Source organism: Suillus bovinus (assembly GCF_016758785.1).
Source record: "Suillus bovinus strain UH-Sbo-P2 chromosome Unknown EDB93scaffold_4, whole genome shotgun sequence".
In the NCBI taxonomy this organism is placed as follows: Eukaryota; Fungi; Basidiomycota; class Agaricomycetes; order Boletales; family Suillaceae; genus Suillus; species Suillus bovinus.
In genome coordinates, this window is record NW_024542060.1 from 347387 (window position 1) to 365020 (window position 17634).

The window sequence follows — 17634 nt, forward strand, 5'->3', positions numbered from 1 at the left end:
GTCGTTCACGTTCAAGTCACAACCCCATGGACGCACAGCGTTTCGACCCCCTGCGACGCACTAACATGGTCAGTATTTCCTTCTGTTCCATTACCTTGCGCTTTCTTAACATTATTGTTCGCCTCCGCTCCATTCTTTAGAGACTTTTCAAAACTGGCACTCCAAATTCGGTGATGAGGCAGGGCCTTCGCGTCAGGACCGAGCAAATGACCGCGGGCAATGTACGGCCGGTTCACAATGCTGTAGTTAATCCTGCTGAGGGGGGACGTTCGGATCGCGAGGAGTCGTACTACTTTTGATAAGCGCTTGCCGAGATACTGCAAGGATATTCAACCTTGCAGAGAACGGGTTATCAGTGAGTGACAGCTTGTTCGACCTCGACGGTGATGTGAATATATATATCCTCGCAACATGCAGCATCCACTCATCGTTGTGGCTGGAAAATGGGACCTACCACGAGGTATCCCTGTATGGACTCGAAAGGCTCCCATCTGCGGACGGCAAAGATATCATATAGCTAGCTCAATGCCAACAAGGACAGCTGCAGCCAGCGCAGCTTTGTCGTCGTCTTCTAGCAACCGTGCCTTCATTCTCCAGAAATTGAATCGTTCAATCATCCATTGTGGCAGATGTAGTGGATCTTCCGGATTGACTACGTACCAGTCCGCGGCATAGATCATCCTACATCATGATAGTATAGGCTCATTGAATGATGATTTTCATAATTATTTTAGCGCTCTGGCCCTGTGTGGCAATCTGGATTATTTAGCCTACCGCAAGAAGCTATCTATAAGTCACGCAGGTCAGACAAAGTTCACTGCCTTTTGTTTCTGAGGGAGGAGGGACCAAAAACAAAGAAATCAAAATCTTAGATCGACGGAATCCCGGCGGGAACTAGGATGATTGGATTTGAATAATCGATGTCGATGAGCAACGAAAGTTCTGAGAAACACCTAGCAATAGCTTTGCACATAGTCTGTACGCCCGCCGTGGTGCCGCATCCTGAATAACACAAGAACCTAAAAGCAAACGATGGATAAACTGATTTAGAATGAGTGAAGATTCAAGCGCATTTCACAAATAGAAGAAAACTATGCAACAGCTGGGCATGTGCATGAGCCGGCATATAATGTTTCATTCCCGAGATCCGGCAATGCGAGCGCATGAAAGCATTCACAATTTTACCTGAGTCTGATCGCGTATAAAAGCCAACCTACGCAGCCCAGAAAACACTATGAACCATGAAATTCACTTCACTTACCAATATTGTCATATCTGCCGCAGCGATGGCTGGCGTAGCTATCGCGTCTAATTCAGATACAGCACCCAAAGGTCGAAACTGCTTCCCCCTGGGTAGGTACTTTTGCGGCCTACTACGTGCAGGCCGCGTACTCAATAGTACGGTTAGTATCCAAAGGTGAATATGCCTGCGGATCGTACGAAGGACTTAACTACGGGATGCCTTACGCGGTTTTCTGCGGATCTAAAGGGACAGTTGAATCAGCCACGGCGTGTGGCTGCCCAACTTGCTGTACGTTTCAAGGGAACCGCACTATATGTAAAAAGCAAGCCTATCTTTCCCTACCGCCATTCAAGCATTAATGTTTGCTCAGGTAGTGTGTAACTGTATGTTGTGCACACCAGTCACTGGGGAAACGACAAAATAACCCGATAGGGTTGATGTAGAAGTAGTAACAATAAATATACTATAACCAGAGAATGGCAACTGTGTGAATCCTCACCGGTTAAGTATGGAAAGCAGGACCACCGCGCTCTATTTGTCAGCATTTCTGGTGCAGGACTTCGGAAACCGCAGAGATAGAGCTAAAATATAATAGAGTAAGTCCTGCTACGTACCCAATATAGATGTTTTTCAACCGTCCTTATTTTCCCCGACTTCGAATCCTGGTCCTCCCGACTGTCTCTGTGGCTGTCACAACCGGCCATTGAAATGTAACCTCATGACTTAGTACCAGCTACATATGTCCATGTACAAATGTATGACTTTTTCAGCTCTGAACTGGAGGCAATACATACAGTGCAGCTTGGAAGCTAGCACGGACGCCAATGGTTCGGGTGTAGCAAGTTGTATACTAGTACTGTGAGATGTACAAGCTCCTGCGAGCTGCACGCGTCATGATACGTCACCTTGTCTATACTGTGGTCACTCATATGATTCTTATTGGCACCTGCCAGTTCACTGTCGCTTTTTGCCACTGACACAAGTTCCTCATTTCCAACGTCATTCTTGTTACCAGCAAGTACAATTCAGTTACCCTTCTCGCCAAAGTCGAAGGCCCTGGATTCTTTTCGGATGCGAAGATGAGCCCCGCTGCCCGCCCCACCAACGCCAAACACAGTGAGTCTCAATTGCAACTTGGTGATATTTCTCATTATTGTTCTACAATGACTGGATTTAACCCATCTGCATGTCGTGCAGACGGGAGCCTCAAGGATCCATCCGAGATCACATTCTACCATGATGCTGACAACGACGACATCCCACTACCTCCATCTGGTATGCAGCCAGCCTCATCCAACGCATTCTCCGTCCTCTTGAATTCCGGATGGCAAGTGGCCACATTTGTTGCTGGTGCTAGGCGCTCTGGTCGACCAGCCAAGCCATCTGCTCGTCTTCGTGATGCCGATAATCTCTGTCGCATGTCATCATCTGCCCGCAAACGAGCATTATCAAGTGCAGCTGACGTGCCATAGGCAAAACGAGCTACCACACAAGCAGTCGACCCTGATGATAATTGTGATAGTAGTCCTCCTGCTGTTTGCAAGTACGTCCAATTGTCATGAATGAGATTCATCTACAACAAAGTCAGGTCTTTTTAATGTTGCATGCACGGAGAAAACACACCAAGGCCCAATCCCCCTCCTACACCGCCCATATAATAGGCCCCATCATTCCCGTCGCGAAATGCCAAGTCTTCGTGGTTTTCCAAGAGCGGCAAGAAATCATCGTTCAGATTGTCATCGGGGAGCACCACTGGTGGCAACTGCTTATAAAGTCGAGAGATGATCTGGTGTAAGTCCAAATAGACGTTCCATGCTGAGCGGCGATCAACAACAGGGTGGCCAAGCTCATTATAGCACTGATGTATGAAATCACCAAAGTCTCGAGGGACAAGCTCAAAGACAGCGTGATTGAGATTGAGATTGAGATTACGAGCTCGGCCTATAGCACCTGGTTCAAGAATGATCTAGATAGAAATCGGAATACTTGTACTTAGCACATGCAAATGAAAATAACAGGAGATGGATCACACACTCTGAAATCAAGCACCCCGAAGTCTCCTGGTGAATCATAAATGAGGTTCGGCACCCCACGAGGGAGCACCTTGAAGTAGATAGTAGGCCACGTCAGCAAGAGTGAGGGAAAAACGGTACAAGAAATTTGTCAACCTTGTTTTGATCATGTCGCTTTGCGGTGTTGTTTATACGGTCCTTGTACCCATCAAGTTCACGTTGGAGCCATGGAATAAATATCCATCGAAATATTAAGCTGCAGTCGTCTTTAAGGACCATAGTAGCATACAAGAAATGGATTACACACCGTTGCAAAGCATTGCCACAGTCATACCAACCAGCATCCACACCGCTGTCTAAGTAATTCTCGTAGCCTGGAGTGAACCGGTGTCGTAATTGAGACCACGTGATTTCTGGCATGACGTTTTTCTTCATACACATCCAGCGGTGTTTCAGGGTGCCTTGCAGTGTCAGATTGTGCCATTGACGGAGCATGGTGTGTGCATTAGCAATACCAAAGTTCTCCGATCCTGGGTCACTCTGTGTGACCATAGGCATGTCTGTAATAACAACATCAATGGCATTATGGTAAAAACTCATAAAGAAAAACCTATGACCAAGTTCCTGGATGGTCTCAAGGTAGTAAGTTAGGATGAGTTGTGGATTTTGGTTTGAATGCCACACTCTCATCCACATAATGCGCCCAGTAAACGGTTCGATGCCAGTATGTGATGCAAGTCCAAACCTAAGCCATTTGTCATGCTGATCGACAGCGAACAAGTCATTGACTCCTGCTGCCCAAAACTGTTGTCTCTGGAGCCTACGAGCCTTTCGCTGGCGGACAAGGTCAACCTCGTACTTTGAAAAGTATGCTATCACAACATTTCTGGCAGGATGAAAGTTTAGTGTAATAGATGGCATGATACCACCTACAGATATTACTTACCTCAAAACACTCATGGCATGCTCATGAAAGAGCAAATTAACCATCTCCCAGGCACCTGCATTGGGATAACATCTCTCGAAGATCAATCATAGCTTCGTGAATACTGGCAACAGTATGACGCTGTTGGCGTGTGCGCAGAAGACCCATTCCAATACGTATCTTCACAAGTTTTGTAAGCCTAGAATGAAGTAAGCAAGCACTGCGGACGTAAATTAACACGATCACTTGCCCGAGTCCATATTGTGATGTATTGTAATGATTTCTCAGGTTCTGAACGATCTGCTTGTCAGTTTTCCGGGTCTTCCATAATCGAACAATATGCAGAGAAATATCCTCGAGAGGTGCTAGGGTGCAATGTCAGCACATTGGATGATGTCAATTACTGGTACTTACGGGATGGTTTATTCTGGTTCGGCATAGAGCTCGAGTACTGGTGCAGCCACTGACAGTGGATGTGGGGAGGATTTGACACAAGCTACATATACACCTCTGACCCGGTGGAGGTTAAATTCGCGAGGAGTTTCAGTGACAGTTTAAGCTACAGTAGTATGTCAGTAAGGACATGACAATCGGAATGAGGCTCACCAAGTACCATGCCAGGTGGACAATAGGTTACAGTTTGGGCAGAACTCGGACCATTCTACCGCAGTATGACATTATTGCAAGAATATAGGGTATTGTTGTTCCCATTGCCGACGAAATAGAATGGGAGAACTCAGAACATTCTACTGCACTGTAACACCATATTGAGATGTGGGTAGTCAAAGGGGTTGGGGACTTGCTGCATTAAACTGATTTCCTGCACCCAGGATTCCAACCCGCACGAACCAACAGAACTTGAAGTTGCAACTTGAGATAAACTGTTTCTTCACTCTGCCATTGATTCCAGCCAGATCACGCTTGAGCTGATCAATGATTGATCAATGGGACACATAAGATCTAACTGGACCTGCAGACACGTGCGGGTTAATGTAAGAATTACCAATCCTCTCACTGGAAACTGCCAATCCACTACTCACCTCAACTGCCACTCAGTTTGCCGCTAACATCGACCAGCATGATTCCCGAGTCTCATTCCTATATTTGTTATATCCAGCCCGAGTCCAGTCAGACCTCATCCAATCAGTCCAGCCCAGGCTTGATCTTCAACCAGAGATGGTGGCATGCAAGGGGTGGAGGTTTAGAACTGTGGTGTGGATACTTCCAGTAAGCTCAATCTCTCCCATATTCACGATGCTTCGACTCGGAGGACAACACATCATCGATACATCTGAGTAGCCTATGTATATTCCCTACAAGCCAGGCAATATTAACCAGCATCAAAATCATCTCATTCTTCCCGCATTCATTATCCAGTGCGAGTCCTAACCAGCATCAAAATCGTCTCATGCTTCCCGCATTTGTTATCCAGTGCGAGTCCACGTTCAATCAGCTCATAGTAATGAAGCAACTATTATGGGAGTGATGCTTTGTAGACCGGAGTATCTGAGGGACTGCAGTGAATCCTGTTAAATGATTGAGAGCATTAGGTACCCGACTTCCTTCAAACAAGGGCGCTCTCTTCCAGCCAGCTGTGCAGGAAAAACTCGACCAGTATCATACCACAGGTGTCAGTACTCATCCATTCTGGGATGCACTTGAGCGCCAAGGTCATCGATTTCCTGAAGGTCACACTCTTCTGTGAAGTTACGAGAGGTACGTCCCCTCATCTTCGATTGTTAATTACTATCTGACAGATGGGTCAGATTATGGAATGATCTCCCCAGCCCATGAACGAATTGAAGTTGGTAGACGTGTCTTCTATGTACTACACGGCTGACAACAAGCCTGACCCTCAAGGCAAACTCTGTGTCTACGGTTTGGAGTGCACAGTGTGAACCCTAGCAAACTGACTCTGTACAATGTAAGTCTCGGATCTTTGTCCAGTGAGGTGCGCTTGGCTTATCCACTATGGAGCACCCTAATCAAGAAACCTTATATTCAAACAGGTGGCGCCTTCATGGTCAGGCAAGGGACAGTGGTCGACTGCCCCATCACGATTCGCATGAGCTTTGCACCTTTTGACCACCCTGTGATCAAACCAAGCACCCTCTGACTCGGAGGAGGTTCTATCTATGAGGCCCCGGACAGATCTTTTCCGAGCAATTTGATAATGTTGACGGTGAATCCTTGGCTGTTCACAGTCATGTGTCTGCATGTGCATTCATGAATGGCATGGTGTCAGGTATATAATCTGTCTACTTAGGCTAGTAATTTCAAACTGCTTTCCTTTGCTGTATCTCTACCATGCCTGAGTTTGAGCTCATTTCTCAATTCACAGAAGATGTGTTTGCTGCAGAAGATCGTGTTTGTGAATGCCCTGTTTGTCGAGCAAGGATTGCAAAAGGTGATCCTTGCTTCTATGTCGGTACTGTTGACCCAGGAAAACCTGGCCGCTATGTCTGCGGTCCGTGCCATGCCCATTATCTAACCATGCCTGCCACATCTGTTAGACCTACTGGTATGCTTAACCCAGTGTCACCGTACCATACAATGACTGACACGCAGCTGTTTTCACAGCAGCCGGTTCTAGACCTGCTTCAATGTCAAGTGCTGCTCCACAAATCTCCCATACCTTCCCTGACCCATGCACAATCTGGCAAACTGTTAACACCACACAGAGGAAATGTACATTTGTCATTGATTACTGTTTGTGTTGTGCACTATATCTGACCGAGACTCATACACACAGCAACAGTTAACCCCCCTCCCGTTATTGCCTTTGGTCAAGGCTCAATGACCTATTCCGCTGGACCAGACATTACTGTTCCGTTATCATGGGGGCAGCTGCAAAATGTGGTCCATGCTGCACATCCAGGTTGTTCCCCAGGCTATTCAGTAAATCACACCCAGTATAGCACTGAGCATGAGCATTGGGCGAAGCTCTCATATGCCCTTCCGCCAACAGAAACCATCACACTCGATATTTCGGCAGTTCATGAGGTCGGAGCACGGAAAAAAGGACACTGGGTTGCCATCATGGTCTGTTTCAAGCATTTCTAATTCAACTAGCATGCCACTTAATCGTCAATCATTACAGAATATCCGGGAGGGAAAAAAAGATGTTGATGCATGCATTGATGCACCTGGGCTCATGAATATTGCATTTGACACTATCCTCCCTAAGATTTTGACTTTTGGTGCAGGATTCCCATGGCGTATCGAAAAGTTCGTTGTCCAAGATGCAGTATGGGTCAACCTCGCTACACACAAGGCCTCGGTCCCATATTTCATTTCGCAATGTATGGTCCCAAGCAAGAAGGGATCAAAGGCACCCACATTCAAGACCAAGCAATTTGCACTGATGCTTGTTGTTCCAGAGGCTCAGTGGAATGAATATGAAGAGTGGGTAGAAAAAGCGGAGGAGGTAAGTTGGATTCTCAAATTCACAACAGTTCAGATGACAATTTATATGGTACAGGTTGCTACTCGTCAAGTTCAAGTTCAACATTGGGTAGAAACAGTGGAAAACGTGAGTTGTTTCGCAGCTGGCAGCAATTCAGATGATGATTCATTTCTATGCTGCAGGTCACCACTCCAACCCGGCCCACTCGTCAAGTTCAACATCGGGCAGAAACGGTGGAAAATGTGAGTTTGTTTCGCAGCTGGCAGCAATTCATATGATGATTCATGTCTATGCTGCAGGTCACCACTCCAACCCGGCCTACTCATCAAGTCCAAGTTCAAAATCTTGCGTCGCACCAACCAGTCATCGTGCCATCAATGGATCAGCCAAGCACACCCGAGTCCACCAAACGGTCACACAGGCACAATCTGAGCACCACTACAACATCTTCATTGCCACCTCACAAGAAACTTGCAGTTGTGCCACCCAGTGAAGTAGTGTTTAGCTCACCTGATTGCACTGACCTAAAAGAAGCACTGCGGACTGGAGGCAATACAACAAACTTTGATGTTGCACAAGGTGAGCTTGGTGTAATTTTCCATGCCGTCGCTGTTGACTAGTTTTTTCTTCCAGTACTTGGTACATACACTGAGAACATTCAGTTCTATGCAATCCCCACTTGTCCACTTGCAGATATTCTCAAGAATCCTGGGTAGCGTTCTTTTCAGTTGGATCCAACACAGTCTATGGTTGGACAGTTGACAGTCAATTCATCTTCGCACAGCATGCTTGGGGCTGGCGGATTCAAGACTGCGCATCCTGGGTGGCTTTCTCTCACTCCTCTTGTTGAAAGTGGGCTAGGATCAATCCCAGGTCAAAATGTTGCAGTAAAGTGACCATTTCATAAGGTGTTTCCATCCGCCTCCAGCTTTATGTACAAAATAGGTTGTTTTTCCTCAGTTGACGAGATAGCCAAGCTTTTCAAAGAGGCAAATGTCTTATATTGGTCTTGCTCTCTCCTACAGCTCACATATGCCTTCATTGATCGCTGTATTGCCTCTTCCGATGAACCTCCGCCATTTAACATCCCTCGTGTGCGCTTCATTGATGCCAGCCTGGCATTTTCTTACTCTCAACGTGATTCCAAACCTACTAGGGCAGGCTCAAAAACTGGCTCAACATGTGCTGGATATCTTGTAGAGGAGCTCATTGAAGGCGGATCAGACGCGTTTTTGAAATTTATTCATAACATGGACTCTACTGTAGAGATATGCACTTAGCTTCGACATCATCTGGGTGTAACCAACTGAACCTTAGCTTCAAAGATTCCAAGATGGGTGTGACCTGTGACACATCAGCAATAGCTTCGAATCAGCACCACTACCAGCTGCTGTCAGCAAGAGCTCACAGTTGATGGTGATGAAGAGAATTTTGGTCATGTAAAGCGAGATGCATGGCAAATACTCAGTACAAGAATTTTTGGGAATATTTTTGCATTTCTTTTTTCATGTTTTACCATGTGTCACAATTTACCTTCGACGACTTCAATTTTGTGTGACCGTCACAAGAAATAGCTTCGATTCGTCGGACATGTGATGCTGTGATGAAGCTAAGTGCATATCTCTACAGTAATCCTCTACTGGATGAAGATGATTATCGCTATAAAGTGGCTTCGTTTTTTGCTTTCACCCAACACGTTCAGTATGTGAAGATGGGTGGCTTGGCCTTCATCTCAGACTATCAAGATAATTATATTCATTGCTCACAGCTTGCTACAATGCTGACTCGGATATTTTGATAGGAAGCACAGAGCTGCTGACAGACCCACAGATCCTTACAGACCCATGTGTTAATATGGTGCTTCATGCTCACATAATCATACTGATTTTTTTTATCAGGTCAGTTGGTGAGGGGATGGATCTTTTTGGTAAGGGAAACATGGAGTGCACAGTTAGCATGTTCGAGAAACAGCACAAGTGCAATGAGTTTTGCGAGTGGCGAGGGTTTGGATTGGTGCCCTTTGTAATGATGACAGAAGACGAAAGCACGGAGGAGGCAGAACTTCCTGAATCTGCAGACTCAGAGACAGAAGCAGGATGTAGGGAAGATGCCCCAATTGCCTCTTAGGACTATGTCTGAACATTCTTGCATGGTATTTCTTGGACACAGTATTTCTTAGGTCTGGACTGTACAACATCAGATACTATTGTTTGTCGTATATCTGGCAATTGCCAATCAAACAAACTTCTTGCGGTGTTCGAGGTACTCAAGAAGCTCCTGCCTTATATAGTATGATTTTTGCTGACAAACAGAGCACGGTGGTCCTGCTTTCCATAGTTAAGGTGGAGAATGGTGACTGTTTGAGATCAAATCCCAAGGTAGGTTAGACAATGTGGACTCATAGTCATTGTTACAAGAACATCTAGACGCTTGGGCCCCTACCATTTTTCTCCTGATCCTCCTCGTATCAGCCCTCGCGTCATACCCTTACCCCGACCTTACACTGGTCATCCTTGTCATCCTTGCATTCCCCTTCGCTCTCTATCTGTCGCTTCAGCAAAGCCAGTACATCTGGCCGGATCCTTTCGCTGACGAAGCATACCCATGCTCCGTTCCACCACCTGACTGATCCTGTGGACAGTCCCCTTGCCCTTACCGTCCGGACGGTAACCTATGATATGATGCACGACGCATCCCCTTTGCCCTTTTCCCTTTCTTGATCTCTGACTCAATGCGCAGTTGCACCTGCGACTTATACTTAGCTCCGCAGCTGCACGATTGTGCCCCTGCGCATTTCACTTCTTATTTTGACCTTTGACTCACTTTCTTATCAAGCACGTTCTGGTTCACCCGTGTCTCACCGTGCCTTCCTTTTATGGTTATGCCCTTTACCGTTTACTTCACTTGGTAGTACGAGTTATCACCCACTAATACGCCTCCTGTCCTCTATATAAACTCGCTACCATGTACCATATTCCCTAACTTGAATCTACTTGGTTCTTGACCTCCTACTCTCACCAGAGTGATCCTTTCTGCCTAGCCAGCAGTCTATATTCTATCTTCTTATCTGCTCTTCGCGGATAAGCCTATAGTCTCGATCTTTGCTCATCGACTTCGTCGACAAGCAGAGCCCCTGTTAACTAGTCGGACTTCTGTCCTTCTAATTAACAACGATCTTACGATTAACCTTCAGGTGTCGTAAGCCCTGGCAGATACAGCTCATCGTCTAAGCACCTGCTTGACATAAGCTACCCGATTTGGACATAGGCGTCAAATCTTACTTGCCGAAGCCTCGCCAAGTAAGACCCCTAACCTTGGGCTAGCCCAAGGATGTCCTCGACCATTGACGACACACGCTCTGTTTGAGCGTCGCCAACAGATACCATCCAAGTCATAACAAAAGATTCAAGTTCCCTTCTAGCCCTCGACACCTATCGAGGACAGAAACAGATACAAGACGACCACTCCCTGGACACGCAAGTTCTCTTGGGAGCACGACCCGAATCAGGAAGATCCTGACAAAGAAGAGGTAGACGGACAGTTTAGCTCTCCCACCTCACCGACAGAGCAGTACCACTCAGACGAGGGACTGAATGACGAAGAAGATCTAGGAAACACTCCGACTTCTGAAGAGGACTTTCCAGACGAAGTACCTCCCCGAAACACTAGCGCCAATCCGAAGACAAGAATGTCTAACCCATCCTCCTCCTCCACCACCGTCGTAGTCCACGCTCCTGAACTCAAAGCAGGAGCACCAACGGAATTCAATGGTGACACCGACAACACGCAATGATGGCTCTACAGCTTGAAGACGTATTTTCTCATCAACATCACCATCTACAACAGCAAGCAGACCATGGTCTCAGTCGCCCTGTCATTAATGACAAAGAACAGCGCTAAAGCATGGGCTGACAACTTCTATCGCGAAGCTTTCAGCACCAACCCTCCAAAATTCGGAACCTTCGCCGAATTCAAGAAAGGATTCAACCTTGCATTTCAACCCATTGATGAGCAGGTGAATGCCCTCACCGAAATTCGCCGAACTCAGAATGGGAAACAACGTTATGGACTACATCTCGAAGTTCAAAACGTTGGCTACCATCGCCAATATCAAGGAAGGCGTGACACTCTCACACTTCTTTGAGAAAGGCCTGAACCCAAGCCTTCGCGAAGCAATCTACAGGAAGGAGACACTTCCTGACACTATTGAAAAATGGTACACTTCTGCGGTTCAGCTCGATGCTAACTACTGCAGGAGCAAGGCCGTCTCTGCCAACTCCCAAAACCAACACTCCCGATACGCCCCTCGCGGTTCCAAGCACTACCCCAAGCCCAATGTCTCATCGTCCAGAGACCCTAACACTATGGACGTATACCGCACCCTCTCTCAGGCAGAGAAAGATGATTGCTATAGGAAGGGCCTTTGCTTCTCATGCAAAGAGCATGGCCACAGAGCCAACGACCCCAGATTCCACCCGAAGATACGACGTGGAGAGAAGAAAGATACCAAAGGAAAGACTCCAGTAACAACTGGTAGAGACCAGTGTGATGACGAAAGCTCCGGAGACGACATGGAGACCAACCGGCTCCAAGAAGAAGAGGATTTTTAAAGCGGAGGACCACAAAAGCAACGTGCGTCCCCTCCTTAGATATCCTGTGTACTCATACTGTAGGAAAAGAAAATGAATTCCGTGTCCCGGTGACACTTTTCTCTTCCACGAGTACGAAAACCATTGCAACAACAGCCATCATCGACTCAGGGGCTGGGGGAACATTTATTTGTGACACCTTCATAAAGAAGCACAATATTAGAACCCACCCCCTGAAGAAACCCTTCCGCATCACTACAGTAGATGGAAGCCAATCCACTGCTGGGAAGGTCACCTGATACTGCGTGCTCTTCGCCCGACTTGACAGACGAACCATGTGGGGAAAGTTTAACGTCACCAGACTTTCCGAACGAGACGAAATTCTGCTAGGGAAACCCTGGCTATCTGCCATGAAACCAGATATCGATTGGGGATGCAACGAAATCACAATGCTCCCCACACCCAGATCCAGATACGTTGAGGAACGACTCAACAAAATTTGAAGAAAGAATGGGGTAACCTCCTATCAATTCGAAGGTCTTCGACCAATTGTCGAAGATGAAGAAGAGGCCCCTTTCAAACCTCTCAAATCACTTCCCTTGGGTACGGAGCACGTACTTGAAGAAATTCGACGCAAGAAGAAGAAAAAGAAGACGAAGAAGGCAAAACCTGCCAAGGAGGTACCCGCCGAAGAAAAGCATTTCAAAATGCCTCAAGAAACTGACGTCATGGAAGACGTCTGGGTAGGAAAGATCGACCCCCTACCTGAAGTCAAGGAAGTTGCGACTTACCCTTTGACTGACGACGAGATTCTTATAGAATACTCGGCTGATGGTTCTTCGGTCAGACTGATCGAGAACCTCACCTTCAACACCCCCTAACAAGGGATGGGACCTCCAAGACGGAGACCACGAAGACAAGAAAGACTCCCCTTTGCAATATTTGGATCCTTGCTACGGCAAAGGAGGAGTATACGAAAACCAGTAACAAGGCGCAGGAATTCGCCAAGGACAAAGCTCAAGAAACAAAGAAAAAACCATTTGAAGAGCTTGTCCCCGAATACCTTCACGACTTCGCAGATATATTTGCGAAAGATGGGCTTAACAAGCTTCCCCCATCGAGACCAGGTGTAGACCACCAGATCGAAATGAAGGAAGGTTTTATCCCAAAATCTTCCCGTGCTTACCCGCTCTCTCCAAAAGAAACAGAAGCGGTTAAAGCGTTTCTGGACGAACACATCCAGAAAGATTTTATCCAACCATCGAAGTCGCCTCAAGCCTCAGGCTTCTTCTTTGTAGGAAAGAAGGACGGCTCCCTTCGCCCCTGTCAAGACTACCGGTACATTAACAAATGGACTATCAAGAACGCATACCCACTTCCCCTCATTCCGCCCCTTATCGCCAAACTCAAGGATGCGAAATACTTCACCAAAGTGGACGTACGTTCAGGATACAACAATATTTTAATCCACCCCGACGACAGATGGAAGGCAGCCTTCTCGACATCTTTTGGGCTCTTCGAGCCAAAAGTGATGTTCTTTGGGCTCTGCAACTCGCCAGCGACGTTCCAGGCCTACATGAACCAAACATTCAGCAAGGAGATAGATGAAGGATGGCTCATCGTCTATATGGACAACATCCTAATATTCTCTTCTGACCTTGCAGAACACCAGATGCGCACCCGTAGGGTTTTAGAGAAGCTCTGTCAGGAGCAGCTCTTCCTCAAACCCGAAAAGTGCAACTTCGACTCCCAAGAGGTAGAGTACCTTGGGATGATCATCCGACCCAGACAGGTGGCCATGGACCCGGCAAAACTCAAGGGGATTAGCGAATGGCAGACTCCATCGACGGTGAAAGAAGTCAGATCCTTCCTAGGATTCTGCAATTTCTACCGTCATTTCATCTCCCATTATTCCGACCTTGCTCGCCCCCTCCTCGACCTCACAAAGAAAGACACTGTGTTTTCCTGGTCCCCCGACTGCGAAGCTTCATTCCTGAAGCTAAAACAGTGTTTTACCACCGAACCTGTACTCCGGAACCCCGACCCCTCTTGCCAATTTGCATTGGCCACAGACGCATCACTATTTGCGACAGGAGCAGTCCTCCTGCAAACCGACGATAATGGGTCTTACCACCCATGTGGATATCTCTCGCAGTCTCTCAATGCTGCGGAACAGAACTATCAGATTTACGACCGAGAGCTTCTTGTGGTTATCCATGCCCTGAAGGCATGGAGACACTTCCTTGAAGGCAATCCCCATCCGGTGATCGTCTTCACCGACCACAAGAACCTCCTATACTTCCATTCCTCTCAGACGCTGACACGCCAGCAAGCCCGCTGGCAGCTCACCCTCTGCGAGTACGACCTTCAATTCCACTATGTCCCGGGCAGCAAGCTTGCTGCACCCGATGCCCTCTCCCGATGACCGGATCATGATAATGAGGACGTGGTCCTCCTCCCAGATTCGCTCTTTGTTAAGCTCATTGACACTGCCCTAGCATCAAAGTTCAAAGCAGCGAACGATAACCCTGCTGATCTCACCATACAGACAGCAGCTGACGCCTTAAATGGCCTCTGCGCCCCTCCTATGAAGTCTGCCTTGTCAGACTGGCGCATTGACGAAGGCATCCTGTATTTTAAGGACCGAGCCTACGTCCCCCCTGACCTCCGGAAGCGCATTCTGGAGCTCCACCATGATTACCCGACTGCCGGGCATCCCGGACGTTCCAATACCGAATGGAACATCAAGAAAAGCTATTGGTGGCCCGGCATGGGCACCTTCATCCAACAATACGTTGATGGCTGCACTATGTGCCAGCAGATGAAATCCGACACTCATCCTACCACACCTCCCCTTATGCCCATTCCATCTACCTGTACTCGACCATTCTCCCAAGTATCAGTCGATCTTATCACTGATCTTCCGGAGAGCAACGGCTATGACTCCATTATGGTCATGGTCGACCATGGGCTTATGAAGGGGGTAATTTTCTCGCCTTGCAAGAAAACCATCACTGCAGAAGGCGTTGCTGAATTATTTTACAAAAAGGTGTTTATGCGATTCGGACTATACGACAAGATCATCTCCGATCGAGGCCCACAATTTGCCTTGAAGCTAGCAAAAGAACTCGGACGGCTCCTGGACTATCAGGTAGCCCTCTCCACTGCCTATCATCCCCAGACGGATGGGCAGACAGAACAAATGAACCAGGAGCTGGAGACTTATCTTCGGATCTATTGTAGGACAACTCCTAATGATTGGGCCAAACACCTCCCCATGGCCGAATTCGTCCACAATTCCAGACGACACTCCACTCGGAACACATCCCCATTCTACCTCATGATGGGTTATGAACCCAAAGGCATACCCTACGCCTTCCCTGACTCAGCTCTGCCAGCAGCAGAGGATTGAGTCAAGAAACTTGCAAAGATCCGTGAAGAAGCCCTTGCATGCCACAGCCTTGCGCAGCAACACATGGCAGAACACACATTTGGGCGAAAGTACCAACCTTGGAAGGTTGGGGACAAGGTGTGGCTATCTGCTGTGCATTTGATCACCCACTTCCCTTCAAAGAAACTCGCACCAAAACAATACGGACCCTTTACCGTTAAACAGGTCCTATCCCCCATCACGTTCACCCTCAAACTCCCTGCCACCTGGCGTGTTCACCCCACGTTCCATGCATCAGAATTATCCTCCTATCAGGAAACAGACGTGCATGGCCCAAACTATACTGAACTGCCACCGGACCTGATCGACGGGGAAGAACATTACGAAATAGAAGCGATCATCCAACACAGGGGTACCGGAACGAAACACCAATACCTGGTCTCCTGGGTTGGCTATCCACCCTCCGAACGAATGTGGATCCCAGAGAAGGAACTGAAGTCCGCAGCGGAGATGCTCAAGGACTATAAGAAGAGACTCAAGCTGACAACAAAGCTCCTCAGTTGTTAACCAGCTACCATCATCTCCATGTCTACCACCTCGTCCAATGCCTCCTCCCTCTCCCTCGGATCCACAGCCTCTATCGTCGAACTCATCCACGAGTCCACCATTTCTTTCACGCAGACCCCGGACTCTCAGAAGGCATTCTGGGAGGCTGTTATTCTCGACGTGCAGTATGCGCTTCGACTCGACAGCTTTATTGACTGCACCAAAGACACAGTTCTCTTGGAGATTGTCAACGCCTTTCGGGCAGTTGACACTATCGCTTTCACAGCTGGACCACCTGGTATCCGTCCCCCTCACCCGATTACCAGATACTCAGTCATGAAGGCCAAGAGGTCCCTCTTGAACCTTCTAGCATCTCGAAACTTTGGCGACACAGTCGCCAAGATAGAAGAAGAAATCGCATACAACCAACCGCCTATACAGGCATCCGTTGTCAAGCGTACTGCCGAGTGCAGTGCTCCAACTCCCCCTCCTGAACAATCCAACCTCATCCCCACCGACCTCATATCAGAAGAAATCGACAGAATGTTCGCAGAACACGAAGAAGAGCAGTATAGGATGATGACTAGCGACAAGCTCGAGGAACTCCGAGCTGCCATCATCAATGATGAGGTCATAGCCAATGACCCGTTACCTGCTCCCTATAAAGGGAAGAAGAAGCACGAAGAAGAAAAGAGTAAGGAAACTCACACACCACCTTGGAGAAAGACAAACGAAGAAGACAAACCGAGTGTTACAAGAACATCTAGACGCTTGGGCCCCTACCATTTTTCTCCTAATCCTCCTTGTATCGGCCCTTGCATCATACCCTTACCCCGACCTTACCCTGGTCATCCTTGTCATCCTTGCATTCCCCTTTTCTATCTATCTGTCGCTTCAGCAGAGCCAGTACATCTGGCCGGATCCTTTCGCTGACGAAGCATACCCATGCTCCATTCCACCACCTGACTGATCCTGTGGACAGTCCCCTTACCCTTACCGTCCGGATGGTAACCTATGATATGATGCACGACACATCCCCTTTGCCCTCTTCCCTTTCTTGATCTCTGACTCAGTGCGCGGTCGCACATGCAACTTATAGATAGCTCCGCAGCTGCACAATTGTGCCCCTGCGCGTTTTACTTCTTATTTTGACCTTTGACTCACTTTCTTATCCAGCACGTTCTGCCTCGCCCGTGTCTCAACGCGAACGTGCTTTCCTTTTATGGTCATGCCCTTTACCGATTGCTTCTCTTGGTAGTACGAGTTATCACCCACTAATACTTCTCCTGTCCTCTATATAAACTCGCTACCATGTACCATATTCCCTAACTTGAATCTACTTGGTTCTTGACCTCCTACTCTCATCAGAGTGATCCTTTCTGCCTTGCCAGCAGTCTATATTCTATCTTCTTATCTGCTCCTCGTGGATAAGCCTATAGTCTCGATCTTTACTCATCGACTTCGTCGACGAGCAAAGCCCCTGTTAACTAGTCGGACTTCTGTCCTTCTAATTAACAACGAT

At 47.6% G+C, this 17634-nt stretch overlaps 3 protein-coding genes across 3 annotated transcripts; 2 read left to right on the forward strand and 1 right to left on the reverse strand.

Moving 5' to 3' along the window:
- Positions 1–2106: 2106 nt before the first annotated feature.
- EDB93DRAFT_1245838 (uncharacterized protein) lies at positions 2107–2715 on the forward strand (the record flags this gene model as incomplete). The annotated part of the gene is made up of 2 exons (XM_041452357.1): positions 2107–2163; positions 2227–2715. 2 exons carry the CDS (start codon positions 2107–2109, stop codon positions 2713–2715), a joined length of 546 nt encoding a protein of 181 aa, XP_041312351.1.
- A 78-nt stretch (positions 2716–2793) lies between these two features.
- EDB93DRAFT_556898 (uncharacterized protein) lies at positions 2794–4450 on the reverse strand. Its single transcript, XM_041456712.1, has 6 exons — positions 4431–4450; positions 4202–4379; positions 3563–4141; positions 3412–3511; positions 3278–3346; positions 2794–3209 (listed from the first exon to the last, which is right to left on the reverse strand). Exons 2-6 carry the CDS (start codon positions 4243–4245, stop codon positions 2838–2840), a joined length of 1164 nt encoding a protein of 387 aa, XP_041312352.1. The 5' UTR covers positions 4246–4379; positions 4431–4450; the 3' UTR covers positions 2794–2837.
- Positions 4451–6487: 2037 nt separating this feature from the next.
- Positions 6488–9713, forward strand: EDB93DRAFT_1100274 (uncharacterized protein; the record flags this gene model as incomplete). Its single annotated transcript, XM_041446982.1, has 13 exons — positions 6488–6647; positions 6749–6868; positions 6933–7222; positions 7281–7607; positions 7662–7712; positions 7769–7828; positions 7886–8165; positions 8220–8298; positions 8371–8438; positions 8532–8814; positions 8853–8978; positions 9216–9287; positions 9485–9713. The coding sequence occupies 13 exons, from the start codon at positions 6488–6490 to the stop codon at positions 9711–9713; spliced, it is 2145 nt and encodes a 714-aa protein (XP_041312353.1).
- Between the last annotated feature and the right edge of the window lie 7921 nt (positions 9714–17634).